The 17,872-nt window shown below is 35.7% G+C and overlaps 2 protein-coding genes and 1 non-coding gene across 3 annotated transcripts; 2 read left to right on the top strand and 1 right to left on the bottom strand.

Moving 5' to 3' along the window:
* Positions 1-976: 976 nt before the first annotated feature.
* LOC112184815 lies at positions 977-1,880 on the top strand. Its single transcript, XR_005805345.1, has 2 exons — positions 977-1,090; positions 1,188-1,880. It is a non-coding gene; the product is annotated as an uncharacterized LOC112184815 (transcript).
* A 4,569-nt stretch (positions 1,881-6,449) lies between these two features.
* LOC112191003 (auxin-responsive protein SAUR41) lies at positions 6,450-7,188 on the bottom strand. The gene has a single exon (XM_024330530.2). It carries the CDS (start codon positions 7,145-7,147, stop codon positions 6,593-6,595), a length of 555 nt encoding a protein of 184 aa, XP_024186298.1. The 5' UTR covers positions 7,148-7,188; the 3' UTR covers positions 6,450-6,592.
* A 4,832-nt stretch (positions 7,189-12,020) lies between these two features.
* On the top strand, positions 12,021-13,761 carry LOC112184816. The gene is made up of 2 exons (XM_024323050.1): positions 12,021-12,480; positions 13,364-13,761. Exons 1-2 carry the CDS (start codon positions 12,021-12,023, stop codon positions 13,759-13,761), a joined length of 858 nt encoding a protein of 285 aa, XP_024178818.1.
* The last annotated feature ends 4,111 nt before the right edge of the window (positions 13,762-17,872 follow it).

Below are 17,872 nucleotides of genomic sequence, written 5' to 3' on the forward strand. Positions count from 1 at the left end.
GTTATGATCGTTGGATCTCTCCCGTGCCATATCCACTCGAACCTGTCTGAAATGCAGATACAACACCAACTTCGTATTTTAATTAGAATATTGGGTTCGTAGAGAATCTGATTATCGAAATTAAATATTGCTATATTGGTTCATGATAGATTATTACTGGATGACAAGTACGAATGTGGATCTCTTCTGATCTCTCCTCAATCTAGAATTCCAATTCGTGTCTTACCTCCTACTCCAAAAGAATTAGAAGTGAAATTACTTGACTCTTGGAAGTTTGAAACATATAAAAGAATGCAACGCGGTTTTAGATTTAGGGTTTAGGTTTTAGAAACTTCAAATTCAGATAAAGCTCTAAATTTTGACTTCTGTATTTGATAATTTAGAGTTTGGATATATAAAATCAGGTACGAGTCTCAAAAACTATTTTTGATCTTTTCTTTTATTATCATACAATTGGTTGTTGTCCATAAGTTGAACTCGAGACATCTCACTCAAAAATGATTACACCACTGAACTAAAAAATCATGAACAATTATACTTTGACTTACTGGAGTAATAAAAAATAGTAAATTTTTTATATAATTTTTACACATTTATATATCTCGAAAATATGTAGCTCGACTCGTTTAAATAAGTGGATATAAAAAATATGTGGTTAGTAATGTGATCCCTAAAAAGGTTCAATTACTTCTATACCAATTGTGGTTCGGAATGTACGTCATCTGTACAAATGTGGTACAACAAGTTTAACTACGTACGTTTATGTGTGGCTGTCACTTAAATTATACCATATATAACAAATTAAACCTCTAATCCTTAAACCATTTGACCATAATTAAGTAGTCCATATTATCAATGGCCGCCAAAATTTACAACAGCACTTGGACAAATTGCTAAAAATACAGAAAGCCGGTCGAGTTGTAAGGCGGAGCACTCAACACCTATGGGCTTTGTATATATAAATATGGATTTGATCCCAGCTTCATAATCAAACAACAAACCAACAATGAAAACATGATCGGGTCCTTTCTACTGCAAACACCATCTTCGTTCGCAGAGAAAGAGTTTTCTCCTCCATATTTGTACAAAGGTTGAGCTTTTTCTCTGCGATATAGATCAGACCCACAAAATCCATGTTTTCTGTTTGTTCTGTAAATTGATTTTTTTTTTTTCCTTTAATTCTCTAGGTGAAATACTATAGTTTATATGATTAATCAGCATGAAACCCTTTGCATGCATGAACTTAGCCATTCAGAGCCATTAATCCGTCATCAACATCAGCTTCATCACATTCATCGCCATCGAAACTACAACATGAAGCAGCAGCTGATAAGGCACATTGGCGCGTGGCCAAAGAACAGCATTCACCGGCTATCGCTTTGGTTTCCTCCAAACCACAAACATCCAGTTGTTTCCGGGGGACTCTTAGACCCCGGTGAGAACTCTGCAGAATCGTTGCTGGCCGGAGAGTTGTCTGATGGCCACCGGGCCTCGGTGCAAGTTCCGAAAGGGTTCATTGCAGTATACGTGGGCCCCGAGCTTCGCAGGTTTGTGATTCCCATGAGTTGCTTGTCGTCGCCAGATTTTAGGGTTTTGATGGATAGGGTGGAAGACGAGTACGGATTTGAGCAAGAAGGTGCACTTAGAATTCCTTGTGATGAAGAAGATTTTGAGCATATTTTGGTCAGGTGTCTGTCAAACCAAAAGAAGAATGATAAGAAAATCAGAAAACAGGTTTTGATTAATTAGTTTAATTTCACATTATTTCCCCCTTTTTTTTTTTTTTTTTGTCAATCAATTCTTCTCCTATATATTTTAGGCAGAAGTAGAATGTGTACATAGCAATTCGTTCAAGGAAATTATCTCCCATTTACTTGGTATACTTCTTTTTTTCATGTCATCATCAATATTAATTAAGCCAATAAGGCTTATGGTTAAATTTAAAAAAAAACCCACAATTTACTCTTCTTTGATAATAGTTTAAAAATTTATAATCTAACACATGAAGGATAAAATAGTAAATATAATAGCAAATTGAATTGAAGAAATTACAAAAAAAATATCTTAGACGTTTTGTTGTTTTGTTAACTGCAACAGCAGCTTTTTTTTTTTGGAGTTGGCAGTTTAAATAAAAAAAATTACTTATTAAACAAAAAGTTAACTTTTTTTTTTGAAGAAAGAAAAAGTTATTCATAATTTTATAAAAAATAAACATTTTTTTTTGAGAAATTACTGAAACAAACTCTTTTTTATAAATAAAATATTATAGACACAAATAAAGTATAAAAAAAGTATAAAATGTCAATTGACACACACGTGACCGTGTGTTAAGAGGCTAGTTTATATATGATTAGGATGGTTTCTATTGATCCATGATGTAATCCTTTTCTTCTCCAGTTGCCTACAATTTAATTAGTTAACCATTATTGGAATGACTGCACATGCATGTAATTTTACTTTTATCTTGGCCAAGAGCACATGCATGTAATTAGATTTTACAGGGAACTTTAGCTTTGTGATGTTTTTTATATAATTAACCAAAATTAGTAGTGTTCTGAGTAGATGAAGAACAATTCTTAGGTTCACTCCTTGGGTGAGTGAGCATATTCATCCTCTATTTCGATTAACGCATAATAACTTTATAATTTTCTAATCCAACCATTCATATACAAAGATTAGCTCTGTAAAAAATCAATCAAATTAAAGACTTTTTAGTTATATTCATTTCTATGAAATACATGGACGGTTTATTATAATAGTAGTAAGTGTTGTTAGAACCATCCATTTGTTTGATTCAATTGGATAACTAAATGATTTGTAATTCGGTTGATTTTTTACAGAGATGATCTTTAAAGACTAATTTAAGATATGGATCGTTGGATTATAAATTTATTAAATAAAAGTATGTTAATCAACAATTGGGTGAATATGCTCGTTCACCCCTAAGAATTGTCCGTAGAGGAATTAGCTTCGCTATGACTGATACTTCGTAAGAACGATGTTTAAATATTTCAAAAAAAAAAAAGAACAATGTTTAAAATGAACTAAAAAATAGACAATTCGAATCATGAGACCTATAATTCATAATCTAACTAACATAGCATTTTTTCTAGAATATTAATGTTTCAATTTAGATCATATTATGGGTAAGACTATGGCCGGTATGTTAACAATTCTCATACATGTTCAATTTCATGTAGTATTTACAATCATGTCACCACTTCGGACGACTCATGTGGTAACTGGAAATAAATCTTCCCGAAGATAAATAAAGTTCTCATTAGAGTAAACAAGGTTCTCATTTGAGTAATTAAATCTTTAAGTAATAATTGTATATATGTCATTTGTTAACATACTGTGAAAATTTCCAATATGGGAACACCATTTCGACCCTATATTAATCGATACTTCTGGATTAGATTAATGCTTGTTGAAATCTTTAATTCTGTTTGCTGTTTGGCTGTTTCAATTCCAAATTTGAGTTGGACTTGATCCAGAAGATCGATTAGCTAATAAGGCGGCTGACTTAGTTGCCTCTCTAGCTTATAAGAGGATTTGCCTTCAGCACTGGGCTATGAATCTATTCCTTCCTCTTTGCTAATACGGTGGCTGCGTTAGTTCAAGGATCTTCTTTCCTTATTTGTATCATTTTTTTTTTAAGGGAAACGGAATCAGGTTCCATTAATAATACCAAACGACCTTACTGGTGAAGCTTGAGGGTTTCAAAAAATCCTCATATTGAAAATCGAGGCTTATTTATTCAAAGACAGAAAGAAAGAAAGAAAGAAAGAAAGAAACTAAAACTAAAGTTAAAAAACAAATGCGGGAAAGAAAACAACCTATGCCTACACAACCTTAGATCAAAGCAACTGTCTTGAATCTGTGACACCTAACGACCTTCATGGTGTACATCACGCCATCCAACATAAGAAAAAACTTCAACCTGAGACCACATAAGGGTATGCCACGCCCCAAAAGCCCACACCAAGTCAGATCCAAAAGAAAAAAAAGGAAAAACAAAGTGGGCTAGCCCAGCCAGGTTACATTGCTACAGCCCAGGCGGGCTGAGGCCTAATGGCCCAAAACCCACCACCCACACCTTGTCCTCCCAAATCAGACTGAAAGAGCCTTCGAGAGAGCGACATTACGTCACTAATCCAGCGGCCGGCCTCGATCTTCCACAATTGCAGCAGTCTAGGGAGGAAGCTCCTTGGACCCTGATCTGGAGAACAAAAATGGTTAGAAAAGCATCTTTAGAGCCGCCTCCTCAAAGTAGACCGTTACCCCCCTTGAGAAACGTTATTGTCAAACCACCACGATCGACGCCTTAGTACCAGATCCGCTACACCCAAATGAGAAGCTTCCAGATTGAAGTGACCGCCTAGAACCAAACCACCATCGCCGTACAGATCCCACCGCAGCCACATGCAGTCTCACTAATCCGCGCTACCATCATGCTCATCGCCTCACACCTCCCTCTCTCTGGAGCGCGCCATTGCCTAGTCCAAGGAACGAAGGTTCCTTGCCGCCACGAACATGAAACTCTAGATTTCGTCCTTTCAAGGTCGCTCCAAAATCCTTGGAGGCCTTCCTATCTATACTATTATTAAGAGAAGAGAGTTTGTCAGCCAAAACATAAATTTTTTACCAAAATATCCCTCAAATATTAAAAAACATTTGAACTGAAATATTTGAGAAAGACAAAACGGTCAATTCACAAATAAAAGAAAAACAAAAGAAATTTAAAAAAAAAACAAAAAAAACAAAATATGTGTAGCAATTTTCTCCACATTTTGTGAAATAACTTCCCATATAATTATCTACACCCATAGGGTGTGTTTGGTATCTAGTTTCTATAATTAGTCTCTGATTAGAGCTTTATTTGTACTGTTTCTTTGTTTCCTTTAATTTCTTTGATCTTTTTTTAATGAGTTTCTTTATCCAAAAAAAAAAAGTATCACATATATAAACGAATAGATATGAGTGAATACATGCTTGGTTTACTATAAGGAGCAGACAAATTCCCTAAAAATGTTTGATTGGGTGTGAATAGTATTAGGATGGGTGATCTCGTAATAGTCAACTAATAATACTTTACCGAAAAAAAAACAATTCTGAGGCTTCCAAGAAATGGATCAATGAGCAGAGGCTTCACGGTTGAGGTTTTCCTTTCTCTTTTTAATATTTTGGAGATTAGAAGAGCAATTTTCTTTTTTAATAGGAGAACTGGAGTTGCATGTGAGCTTTAATAGATAAACCTTGAAATTTCAGTGTCATGACCAGTTCTGGCAGGAGAAGGATAACTTGTCCATAACTTGAATGCATCATTATAACACTAATATATTTTATAAAAAAGGCTACTTGCTTAAATTCCCAATACAGTACTTTTGTATATTTGAATAATTAAGATGATGGGAAAAAATTTAAGATCAAGTGCAAGATTTGAACTTTTGAAGGTTTGTTAAGACCCATAACTAATAAAATAGTAAGTCATCAAAGCAGTTAACCCTCTCTTACCAACAAAGAAAAGCAGTTAACCCTCAGCCAGTAATATTATTCACACACATATATACATATATATAGATAAATAATTAAATATAACTCAACTACTCTTATTAACACTGCAAATTCAAAGCAGTTAACACCAATGCCTCGTTTGGTTTGCGGAAAGGAAATTGGTTTCTTAGCCTTTCCCATGAGCATGAGAAACTAAATTTCCCACTAGTTTCCCTTTCAATGTTTGGGAATGTCAGGAAAGTAATCTGAAAATGTATTTTACTTTCATTTCTAATGTTTGGTTTGTGCATGAATAGGAAAGTAAGCAACATCAAATTTCCAATAGTATCCTTAATATAAAAACATAAACACTTCAAGATTCAAAATTTTCTTGGATAAATTGGTAATAATAATCTTTAAAATAATATTTAAAATAGGTAATTAATGTGCAATTAATAAATGGAAAGTAGAAGGGAAAGTGAATCCCATGAGGTGTGGGAGGATCCACTTTCCCCCCTATTTTCCCTTTATGCAGGAAAGTTGTTCCTTTCCTTGGGACGTGCCAAACACAGGAAATGATCAAGTTTCCATTCTTAAGATTTCCATTCCACGAACCAAACGAGGCACAAAAGCAGTGAGTATACCATTTATGACTGATTTTATTTTCTTTTATAAACAAAATAGTATTATTCATTTATTTGATTCCTCATTTTTCTGGTACCACTTGGTGTTATTCTCTGCCCTCTTTTGGCTTAGAGTCAAGTTTTAGAAATGTTTCTTTTGTTAATTTCTTCTCATGTGCAAGCAAAATAAAAATGATACAACTTGCTCAATGATGAAAACTTCAGGTCCTTTGCAGTAAAATGGTGGTAGAGACAATTACATCACTTGGATCATAATAAATGATATCCAGGAAGTAACTAATACCTTGCAGAACATGAAGTAGTCTAGCTTATTAATTCAACTCTAGGTCCTCCTCTAATCACACTCTGGTCTCTTTCCATTACATTATCCTTCACAAAATAAAGCTAAAGAAAGAAGAAAAAGATGGTGAAGATCCAACATATCAAAATCAAGTGTATGTATACATGATCCATCACCTACACATTTGGGGATGATGAGAAGGTGTAAGCTCACAATCTGATGGAGATAAGCAAGAACCAATCATGTCATTCTCTGCATTGAATCCAAACTCATGCAAGAAGAAGACTTCCCTTTTCTCTTCAACGACCTTCAAGATCTTCTCAAACACTGACACCTCACATGGAATCTTGAGCACACCCGCTTGCTGGAATCCGAACTCCTCCTCGGCTTCCCGGAGCAGAATCCGAAATGCTTGGTGGCCCAAATACTCTGTTGGGATGATAAACCTCTTGAGTTCCTTCCCGACACAAATGGCGAGAAACCCTTTTGGGACGACGTCGCTCTGATTAGCCGCTGAGACATCTGTGAAGGACAGTGTTCTCTTGAGGAACTTGATGCCTCTGCTGCCATTGCTGCTTGGAGTAGTAGTGCTGGCTGTGATGGTTGATGATGAATTGGTAATGGCGGTAGTGTTGTTCTTAGGGGCATTTGCTAGCTTTTTCCACTTCTTGAGGATTTGTTGGAGCCTAACAATCTCTCTGATCTTGTTAGACTTCTTGGAATCCATTGAAGTAGAAAATATGCTTCAGGGCGAGTTTTGTTTGTTCTTTTCTGTGTTTGTGTAAAACTCTCAAGCAGGTGGCAGGTATTTAAAGAAGTTGGGAGAGGCTTAGAGGCCTGAATTAATTGCTTGCATTATTTTAAAGTTTTCTTTGGTTTATATTTTAATTTCTATTCATCATTGATTTCGGGTACGTCGGTTGCAGCTGGTGCAACTGCCTCAGAAAGGATCATCATGATCAAGGTCTTTTGTTGTTTAATCCCAATGTACACCTAGCTAGTCTCCCAGATTTATGAAGCCTGACTTTCTTGGTTTTTGCATTCCCATTTACTGCTCTCTCTCTCTCTCTCTCTCTCTCTCTCTCTCTCTCCCTCTCCCAAATTGCGCCAATTGCGCCAAAAGTGAGTTGTTTCCTTCCACTACCGAGTACCGACAATTCTAGTTCTAAGAAAAAAATTTCACCAAATTCGATTATAACACTTTCTCCCGGCCTACTTTTTTTTTTTTTTTTTCCTTTCTTTCTTTCTTTTAGTAAGGTTTGATATTATTAGAAATTAAAGTCATAAAAACATAACAGAGTCTAACATAATTTACATAAGAAAATTCAGAAATAGACCGGATAACCTATTAAAGTTACATCTAAACTCATTGTAGTCTAAATAGTCGCTCGCTGAAACAGCAAGCCAAACAACTAAGTAAGAATAATCTCGCTTTCTAAGGCAAAATCAATCATCTAATCAAATCTGTCAGCACTCAATTGTGGTACACATATCAGCTAGGAACACCTTAGAAAAGCATATAAAAATCACTCTCACTTGAGAAGGCTTGAAGTTCATAATGTCTTGAATTTTAATACCTTAAGCAAGCACCTTCTCTTTCCCCATGGCCTTAAGGTTAGAGCTAGTACTTGCCTCAGGCTTATCAGCAGCCAACAACCTCAGCATCAAGTTGGTCTTCTTACTCTTTGCCTTTTCTTGTTCCCCATCTTTCTTCGCTTTTTTTCCTTTTCCTGCGTAAGTAAAACATTGTTAACAAATTTAATTTAATAAAAAAATTAATAAGTAAAACTAAATCACATCACTAATTCAGCTAATATTTAGCTAATTGCAAATATATGAAATGGAATAACATGCTTCACTTAATCATCTGAGTAGACTAATGGTCTAATGTACTCATATTTCAATGGTTGAACTATACGTTCATGGCATTGATTAAATAGAATTCCATAGTGCTCCACATAATCTACTTTTTTTCTTTTCTTTTGCTAACACACCAAATGATGTAAGCTAAAAGCTCGATCATAATTACTAATATCCAAATGGAACCCTCAGACTCCTAGATTATATTATGTGTCCATTATATAAGTTGTTATCCAGGTACAGTCGTCCATTTACTTGGACGATGCCTATTTAGCTTAAATATTGTGAAAAAAAAAAAGAGTGGAACACAAAATCAGCCTTGTAGATAAAAATATCGTTAGATTGATGACTAGGGGGTGAATGACTAGCTATCCATTTACACAGAATGTGGTTTAACCAACCCCTGCCATCTGCATATTAATAAGTTAGTTTTCCATTTGACTATGCTCATGTTTAGATGTCAGAATAATTTGGCAAGATGTGTTTTTAAATTGCAATTGGGTTAATAAGGCAACTGCATGCCTTAACAGTTGAAATCCACAAGGCATCCACAGTGCTCGTTCATCAGAACTATTATACAACTCTCCCAGCCCTCTGTCTTGATATCCGTACATGATACCTAGTTATTGTTATTAATCCAGTTGCTACGTACTTTGTTTATAAGGTTTTAAGATGCTTAGAAGATCGTGGAAGATGGCACCAAGAAATTCCATGTGAAACTCCCTTATTATAGTAGAGAAGTTAGAGATAAATAATCTAACCATAAAAATAACAATTAGTCCACAAGTCGATACCTAAGTACGTACAGTATATAGAGAGAGAGAACATGGAAGTCCTTTTCATTGATCGATCATTAATTCATTATCGTTTTTCTAATCGTTTGACTAACCCTGAATTAATTAAATGACTAGTTGTGGTGTGTTGATGGAGATACAAGAAACTAACTATTTCTTTAAGATGGGAAATCATCAGTTGCAAGATAGTAGCTCATTATAAAGTACATTGTAGTCTATAAAGTTTAGGGTTTAGAAATTAGGATTATAGTTATCGTATGCATATATGCATGATTTAAGTGTTCTTATATTGTTAACTTTCGGGCTTAATGCAAGATTCGTAGGAGTTCCTGATTGTGGAGGGTTTTTGGCATCACCACCAACCCCAACACACACCACCCACCACCCACCCACCCCCCGCGGGGCCGCGGCGGGTTTTTGCATTTGCACCATGAGGACATGATTGTTGTGTTGCAAAATTTCTCCACCCCGCCTTGTGCTGCAAATAAGTGAAAGAAAGTCCCTAAATTATTCAGTCACCAGTGTGATGTGGACCAAAAATCTTCCAACGACCAGGTAATTATATTCAATTTAAACACGATGCTGAGCAGTAAGTGTATATATACAACTCTAGAGTCTCGGCTTCAAGTTAAGTATGCTTCAATTTGTGTTTCGCCCTAACTTGTTATTTTTGCATAAATATATCTTGGATCTATCAGATCTTTAATCTTCTGGAATAAAATTCCTTTCTAGCTACCGTTGAAGTTCACTAAAAGAAAATTTATATTTTCGAGCTATATGTATATGTATCAATTATCTAAACGTACTAAACATTTTTTAAAACAAGTATACTATATGTATATGTATCAATTATCTAAACGTACTAAACATTTTTTAAAACAAGTATAAATCAAAATGAATATTGTTCTCAATAATCATATACAGAAACATGCATCAATATACAAATGGACGTCCTTCTTGTCAAAAAAAAAATGGACGTCCTTACTTCTCTAATTATTATTATTTTTCTTTATAAATAAGAGGGGGTCGAAACTGTGGGTTACTTGGCATCAATATACATATAATGCAATAGAAAGCAATATACACTCTAATTATTTGGTCAAAGGTCAAAAGAGATGGGACAAATCGTACAATTAGATGTAAGGGTTTCTTTAATTGGTTACTATCTCCATAAGTCTATAGGTTTTTTTTTTTTCCATTAACTAACCATTAGATGATTACAAAGCACATGATGGAGCTCTCTTAAGAGCAGAAAGTACGTACTTTAATTAGGTTAATAATTCTGGGTTCTCTGAAATGTTTGGTGTAATCTTTTAACTTTTTCTTGTTTCTATAGATGGTCACATGAGCCCCCTTGCAGCTTTGCCAATGGACATATATAAGTTAAACAAAGAAATCATATAATTAATAAATAACTAAATACAAGATCCTCTTTGTGCATGTGTGAAAATAAGTACCTCAGGTTAGTACTAATCTTGGTTTTTAGGTGACTACTGAATGGCTAATCATGTTGACATGTTCAATAAATGCTATAGCGCATGCTGGGTGCTTTAACTATTCCATAATTTTTGGGAATTAGTGATAGTAAGTTGAACACGAGTTGTGGGGAGGGGTGGGGATTAAAAAAAAAAAAAAAAAAAAAAAAAAGTTGAACACGAGTTGAGGGTTAGATGAGACTATGTAATATAGTGACTTAGTGAGCATCGACAATGCTGTCTAGGTTAGAAGAGAGAAATGGTTAAACAAGAGCTAGCAGAGTTTCTACATTATATTAGTTGTATAATTTAAAAGCTCATTTACTACAGTTAACTAGAGATGCTCTTATGATCCATGTAGTTAGACTGTTAAAGACATGTAATGCTTGTAAGAACGAAAATTATTTGAACTTCACGTGTAAACATGTTACCGAGTTAACTAATTAACAGCCTAGTTTAGCGGGTAATAACTCTTATTTGACCTAGCCTCTGCTAGGGTTTACTTTCTAGATCTCTAGAAAGCAAGTTTCACTCTACCATGGATATGGAAATACTTAGCTGGAATTAATTGCAGAGGGATCTGCAACGACAAGACAACTCGGCCTTTGAAAGATCTCACCTCTCAAAACCAGCCTCAGATCATCCTTTTATGTGAAACCAAGATCAGACGCTTGACTGATTTTATTGCACTCCGGTCGGCGCTAGGGTTTGTGCACTCAAAGGAGGTTTTGAGTGATGGTCAGTCTGGCGGGCTGGGGATGTTCTGGACAGAGGATGTGCAGGTCCAGGTTGGTACTTTTTCGCCTTACCACATCGATATCATGATTGGCGAACGATCGGGGAACCCTAGATAGCGCCTTACGGGTTTCTACAGTTTCTCCAGAACAACCAAAAGGGACCGGTCATGGCAGCTTTTGTGTGATCTGAGGGACCTCGACTCTTTGTCGTGGGCTGTCATAGGAGATTTCAATGAGATCCTTAACAATGGAGAGAAGAAGGATGGTCCGGCTAGGGTCGAGCGACAAATGAGAAGTTTTCGCGAAGCCTTGGGTTATTGTGAACTGCTTGATTTGGGATTTCAAGGGCCGCAGTCGACATGGTGCAACTCGGAAACCCAACGACATCTTGATAGAGCAGTGTGTACAGAATTCTGGTGTGACATTTTTGGATTTGCAAGATTGAAACATTTTCCTCCTAGTGACTCCGATCATGTCCTTATATTGCTGCATGCTAGTACGATCCCTTTGCCCATATATAAGGCCGAGACATCACATATTCAAATTTGAGTCCTACTGGTTACAGCATAGTGAGTGTGATGAAGTTGTATCTGGAGCATGGAGAACTGTTGTGTCGGGTCCACCCATGTTTCAAGTTGTAAATAAGATTATGCATACAAGATTGTTGTTGGATAAATGGCAGAAAAAAAACATTTAAAAGGAGGCAACAACAAATGTTGGGAATTAGGGAAAGAATGGATGAGCTAATTGATGTTACCATTACTGAACCTATTCTGGCTGAGAAGAAGTTGTTGATGGAGAAACTACAATCTTTACTCTCTCAAGAGGAAACATTTTGGAAACAACTGTCCAAAGTCACCTGGCTAAAAGAAGGTGACCAAAACATCGGTTACTTTCATAGGAAGGCAGCTAACAGGAGGAAGAAGAATACTCTGAATGGGTTGTTTGATGAAACCGGAGAATGCTGTGAGGATGACGAAGGCATGGAGCGGGTTATAACCTCCTATTTTTCTTCTATGTTCACTGCTTCCGATATTGATTTGGAGGTGATGCATACAATACTGGAAGCTATCCAAACGTGTGTGACTCAGGACATGAATGAACGGCTGTGTGCGGAATACTCTTTGGATGAACATTACTGGGATGCCATTGGGGAAGATGTCGCTGAAGCAGTTCTGAGCTTTTTACAGTCAGGTTAGCTACTTAGGCAAATAAACTTCACTCACATTTGTCTAATTCCAAAGGTATCCAATCCTGAACATATGTCTGATTTGAGACCAATAGCATAGTGTAACGTTATATATAAGATTTGTTCGAAAGTTATTGCTAACAGGTTGAAAGTTATTTTGCTGGATTTGATTTCACCTTTTCAAAGTGCCTTTGTTCCTGGCAGATTGATCACAGACAATATTCTGGTTGCAAATGAATTAGCTCATTTTGTACATAACAAAAGGGACGGGAATGAAGGTTGGATGGCTTTGAAATTGGATCTAACCAAAGCTTATGATAGAATGGAATGGACTTTTCTTGGAGCGATTTGGTTTTGATTCTGCATGGATTGAAATGGTAATGCAACGTGTTTGCTCTGTTAGATATTCTTTCTTGCTTCATGGTAAACCTCGCGGTAGGCCTCATCATTGGGTCAGGCCTTACTCCATTTTTAAATAGTAGCGGGCCGAGCCGTGCCGGGCTTTATTGTCAATTGAAGGATCCAAGCCCATCCATTTAATGCGGGCCTCGCGGGCTTTTTAGGGCCTAGCCGGGCTAAGCCTTGAGGGCTTCTTTTTCGGGGCGGGCCTTGCGGGCTTTATTTACAAATAAATCCTTAAAGATAATATTTTTTATAAACTTATATTTATATATCATACACTCCAAAGAGAAACCTCTATCAATTTAAATAAAATGGGAAAACCCACCGTTGGATCAGATTACTATAATAAATTATGAGTGTGGTAAAAAATTTAGCCAATTTCACCATATTTTCGAATCCGATCGAATTGGTTATGCGCTTGTGCTAGTGAACTTTCTTCGGGACGTTTGGGTGAGTTAGTATATTTACTGTGGGATGTTTGGAAAGAACGCAATTGTCGTGTTTGGGATGACAAGGCTAGCTCAGTTAATGATGTGTTGATCAGGACAGTTTCTAGGCTACAAGATTTCAGGTGTCATGCAATGAAATCGAGTAGAACTGGCACTAGAGGAGTAAGGGTGACCCGTTGGGTAGCTCCTCCAATAGGTTGGTTTAAGATTAATGTTGATGGCTCTTTTCACCATGCTACGAAGACAGGAAGTGGAGGTTTTGTTATATGGAATTGGCAGGGTACTATGCTTGCCGGTGGTGGGAAGCCATTGGTTGGTTTGATCTCTCCAGAGCATGCAGAAGTAGAACCTTGTAAGCAGGCTGTGAAGTTTGCGGTTGAACAGGCTTTTATGCCTGCCATGATTGAAACTGATTCACTTTTAGTGCAGCAATAGTTGGTAAGTCATGTTGGGGTCAAAACATCAGTGTTGGGACGTCTTTATGAAGACTCGGGGGTTATTCTGGCTGCTAACCCAAATTTGCAAGTTGTGCATACCAAAAGGAGTGCAAATAAGATGACTCATCTTATGGCAGCTTCTTGCTCCTCAATTCCACATGAGGTTTTTTATTTTTCTGCACCTTCCTTCTTACAAGCTGATTTAGCAGCTGAAGCTTGTAATTTGTAATTTTCCTTTTCCTCAATAAAGACTGACCTCCTTTCTCTAAAAAAAAACTAACAACCTAGCCGCTCAACTTAGGGTTTGATGGGGAAAAAATTCAAAGTTACACGTACAAATGTTGATATTCACTTCTATTTAGCCACTCAATTAGATGTTTTGACCGGAAAATTTCAACATTAATTTGTGTCATTCTTTTTCTCTTTTTGTTTTTGTTTTTATTTCTATGCCTATATGTAGTTAAAATCAAACAAAATTAGCATTTCCGTGATAGTCGATCATCGAGGGATGCGAGATCCATGCAACGCCTACACACACACATTCTATAGTTTGTGTCATTCTTTTCCTCTCTTTTTATTTTTTATTTTTTATTTTTTTAATTTTTTTTATTTCTGTGCAAGATTAGCATTTCCGTGATAGTCGAGTATATATGTATATATGTGTGTGTATTAAAGTCCAACCTAAACAAAATTTTACCATAACTAAGTTAACATGGAAGAATTAGAAGGGTGTGATGAATTCATCTTATAGTTTACATATAACAATTACATTAAATTGTTGGTCAATCACAAGCAACTACTATATAAAAGATATCGACCTTTTCTGTATTATTATTACATGTGATTACTCATGTATGTGTTAACTTTGCTATATGGAAATAGAGATCCATGAGAGAAAGATAATCACTAATAAGCTTCTTGCATTGTTAATATGAGAGTGCATGTAGATTATATGTCCGAGTCCCTATTAAATCTCTCATCCCTTATCTCATTTCGATAAAAGATATATTTCTGCCCCCTAAATAATTACATAAGTACTGTTCATTCTGAGAACTGCAATATGCATGTGAGATCGCATGCATGCAATTATGGGCAAAAAGAGGTGCATCTCTCCTAGTACTGAGAATTGAACGATGAATAAGGAGCTAGAAATTGAGGCTGAAGAGATGTAAGTTGCAGGCTTGCAAGGAATAAAGAAACAAAGTGAGCTGAACGGGGTCACTCTCAAGATATGAACTAAATAACAAAATTAACCTCTGAATTGATCATCATACGCTGACTGACTCAATTATAAACCTTTATGTAGCAGATCTCTATGGGACCCTTCCAATCATATATGGCCGGTAGCCCTAGAGGTATATATATTTTCCAACCATTAATTTAGCATTATCTGGATTCATATCATCCTTTTTTTTCACAATACAGGGAAACAAATTAATGAGGAATAATTCTGCAGTAGAAGTCCCATCATAATTGGTATGGCCTCTGACAAAGTAATTATTTGGAAGAAATGATAATGCATGCTGTCCGCAACGCATGTAAGGGTCCCTACTTACATGCATGAGTTTTGGTAGTACTAGACTATAACTACTTTTATATGAGCAGAAAGTTAGTTTACAATTACATGAAATTATTCTGCTTTACTATAAAATCCGTTTATCTATTAGAGTTAATGTATGACACATTAATGAATGTACACTTTCTCTTATAACATTTATCCTGGAATTTATACTTTTAACTCTAGTAATTTGAAATGACATGCCTCTACCTTTTTTTTTTTTTTTTTTCCAAAAACATAGAGCATAAGTTCAAATATGAGAGGATAGAGCATTTATCAAGTTGAATCATAAAATCTAGGGCAAAAACAAAAATAAAATAAAATTTTCCTAAGTTCGCTGCCTACAATTAATTGTGTACCTTCACATGTAAGTTTCAAGTTTTATATCTCCACCTTCAATTTCGTAATAACAAAAATAAAAGCTCGCAGCACGTTTATGACTCTTTAGTGCATGCCATGTAAAATTAACATCTGGAGCAAGAAGCACATACACGTACCATAGTCCATGTCTAATCAAAGCTTTGAGAGAGTGTTAACAATAATTCACCACGTGAAAACCATTTCTCGATGGACAATATATTGCTTAGTTAGTTAGTTAACATAGAATTGGATTTCTACATCTCAAAGTTATTGGGAAGCTACATCACATGTCGAAGAATAGTTGACGATCGATTCCGATCGCCCAATTGCTTGAAAGCATGTGGATATCACATGATTTCTATTGTAATATTGCTTCCACACCAAGAAACTTATAGCAAATGCATCGATTGCTGAAGCCACTACAGACTTCCAAAGCAGGTTGACAATGAACAATGATGGACGAAGAAAAGAAAAGAAAACAAGAGAAAAACAAGTGAATGACCAAAACTTTCGACAACATACAAGTTGCACAATCTAAAATTGTTTGTGATGCTATGCAAGGCAACAACGAACTCGAATCATTATATGGTGTTAGTGTTTTATACTCTTGAGAAAGACTTTAAGATCTATATATAGATGCATGTATCTGGTTGTATAAGCATTTTGCTAGCTTCATGCAATAGTTTGCTCTCCTTAAGGTGCAGTAACTACTTTACCCTTTCCTCATAGCTTAGGGTTTACAAATTTGATGCTTCGATTCTTTGGGTAAGTGCCACCCTTCCTTCGGGAAGAGTTCTAATATATGCTACCCAACAACTATCATTATCTTAGTTGCATGAGAGATATGGCATGCCAAGCCAATGATTGTAGGATCTGATTCATTCCCCAACCAAATCTAGTTATTATATATTAGAAATATAAAACCAGAAACCATTTATGCGCCTGTATTTCGATCAATACTATATATCAAATTATTGATTAATTATTAGTTGGGGGAGAAAAATGTGTAGATTGTAGCAATGACTAAAATATCAACGATAACATAAATATTGAGAATTAACAGAGTGTAATTTTCTTTTCTTTGTTGCAGGGCCGTTTGGTCCCCATTTATTCAAAAAAAAAAAAATGTAAAAATGTCAACAAATATATCCACAAGATGTTTATAGTCATGAAAAGTAAATGAAAATTGTGTAAAATCAAATCAACTCAACTTTTTTAATACAAAAATAGAGAAAAGATGATGTTTTAATATCGATGCTTTCAAACACAAAAATTTCAGGAAATTATCAAGTTATTGGACCTTAGTTTTTTTTATGTAAGTATTGAGTAGTTAAAAGATGATAATCGTTTCTGTTTTAATTGAGCTGGTATTGCTGCCCAGCACGGCCACCGCATCCAACTTTTTTTTTTCTTTCTCCTTTTCGAGATTGCAGGTGGATTCTAATACTTGGTGGGTGTGTTATCTCCATGTTGGCATTCTTGGCAAAAAGAGTATTGTTTGAGGACTTCCAGGCTGTAACATGACCAATATGTGCTAAAACAAGCATGGAAACATAATGATTATGAGAACATAGGTCAATTTCGGGAGGTGACGATGGTGCTTACGATGAGTTTGTTCCAATGATGAGCCACAGGTTGCTGCTTCATAGAATAGTTGTCATAGTGAAAAGCTGGTAGCTAAGGCGATGATGAGGATAGTGATGATCTTATAAGTTCGGGTTGGCAAAACACAGGATGAGTTGGTTGGAGGAATAGAAGAAGAATGAAGGGCAAGGAATGCTGCCACCTAGCCTACTAGAGACGTAAGAGCATCAACACTTCGGTCCTCTGCAGAATGCATGTGAAATCTGCACCAAACGAAAGTGACACTCAAAGATTGCCTCGGATTATAGGTTGGTGTTTCTTTAATAGTTCCAACCCTTTCTTCTGTATTTTTGGTTTTTGACAAATAATGCCAATACCCTTCAGTGCTTCGTGCATCCATCCATTAAATTTTATTGTGTCTTGCACATTAGAACAAAAAAATATATATATATTTAGATTATAAAATGTAAGTAATGATTGTTCAGCCAAAAAATAAAAATAAAAATATAGTATAGTATACTGGAATTTTCAATACAAATGAAACATTCACAGTTTAACTTCCTATTTTTGAAAGGGAAGGAGTGCTAATCCGACCGGTCGTTAGACT

The sequence above is a fragment of the Rosa chinensis genome, chromosome 2 (assembly GCF_002994745.2).
Source record: "Rosa chinensis cultivar Old Blush chromosome 2, RchiOBHm-V2, whole genome shotgun sequence".
NCBI lineage: Eukaryota > Viridiplantae > Streptophyta > Magnoliopsida > Rosales > Rosaceae > Rosa > Rosa chinensis.

Excerpts from the sequence above, each read along its gene's own strand:
- LOC112191003 (XM_024330530.2), bottom strand. The coding sequence starts at position 7,147 with ATGGATTCCAAGAAGTCTAACAAGATCAGAGAGATTGTTAGGCTCCAA.
- LOC112184816 (XM_024323050.1), top strand. The coding sequence starts at position 12,021 with ATGGATGAGCTAATTGATGTTACCATTACTGAACCTATTCTGGCTGAG. Across the intron at positions 12,481-13,363 it reads TCTGAGCTTTTTACAGTCAG|AACGCAATTGTCGTGTTTGG; the intron begins GTTAGCTACTTA and ends ATGTTTGGAAAG.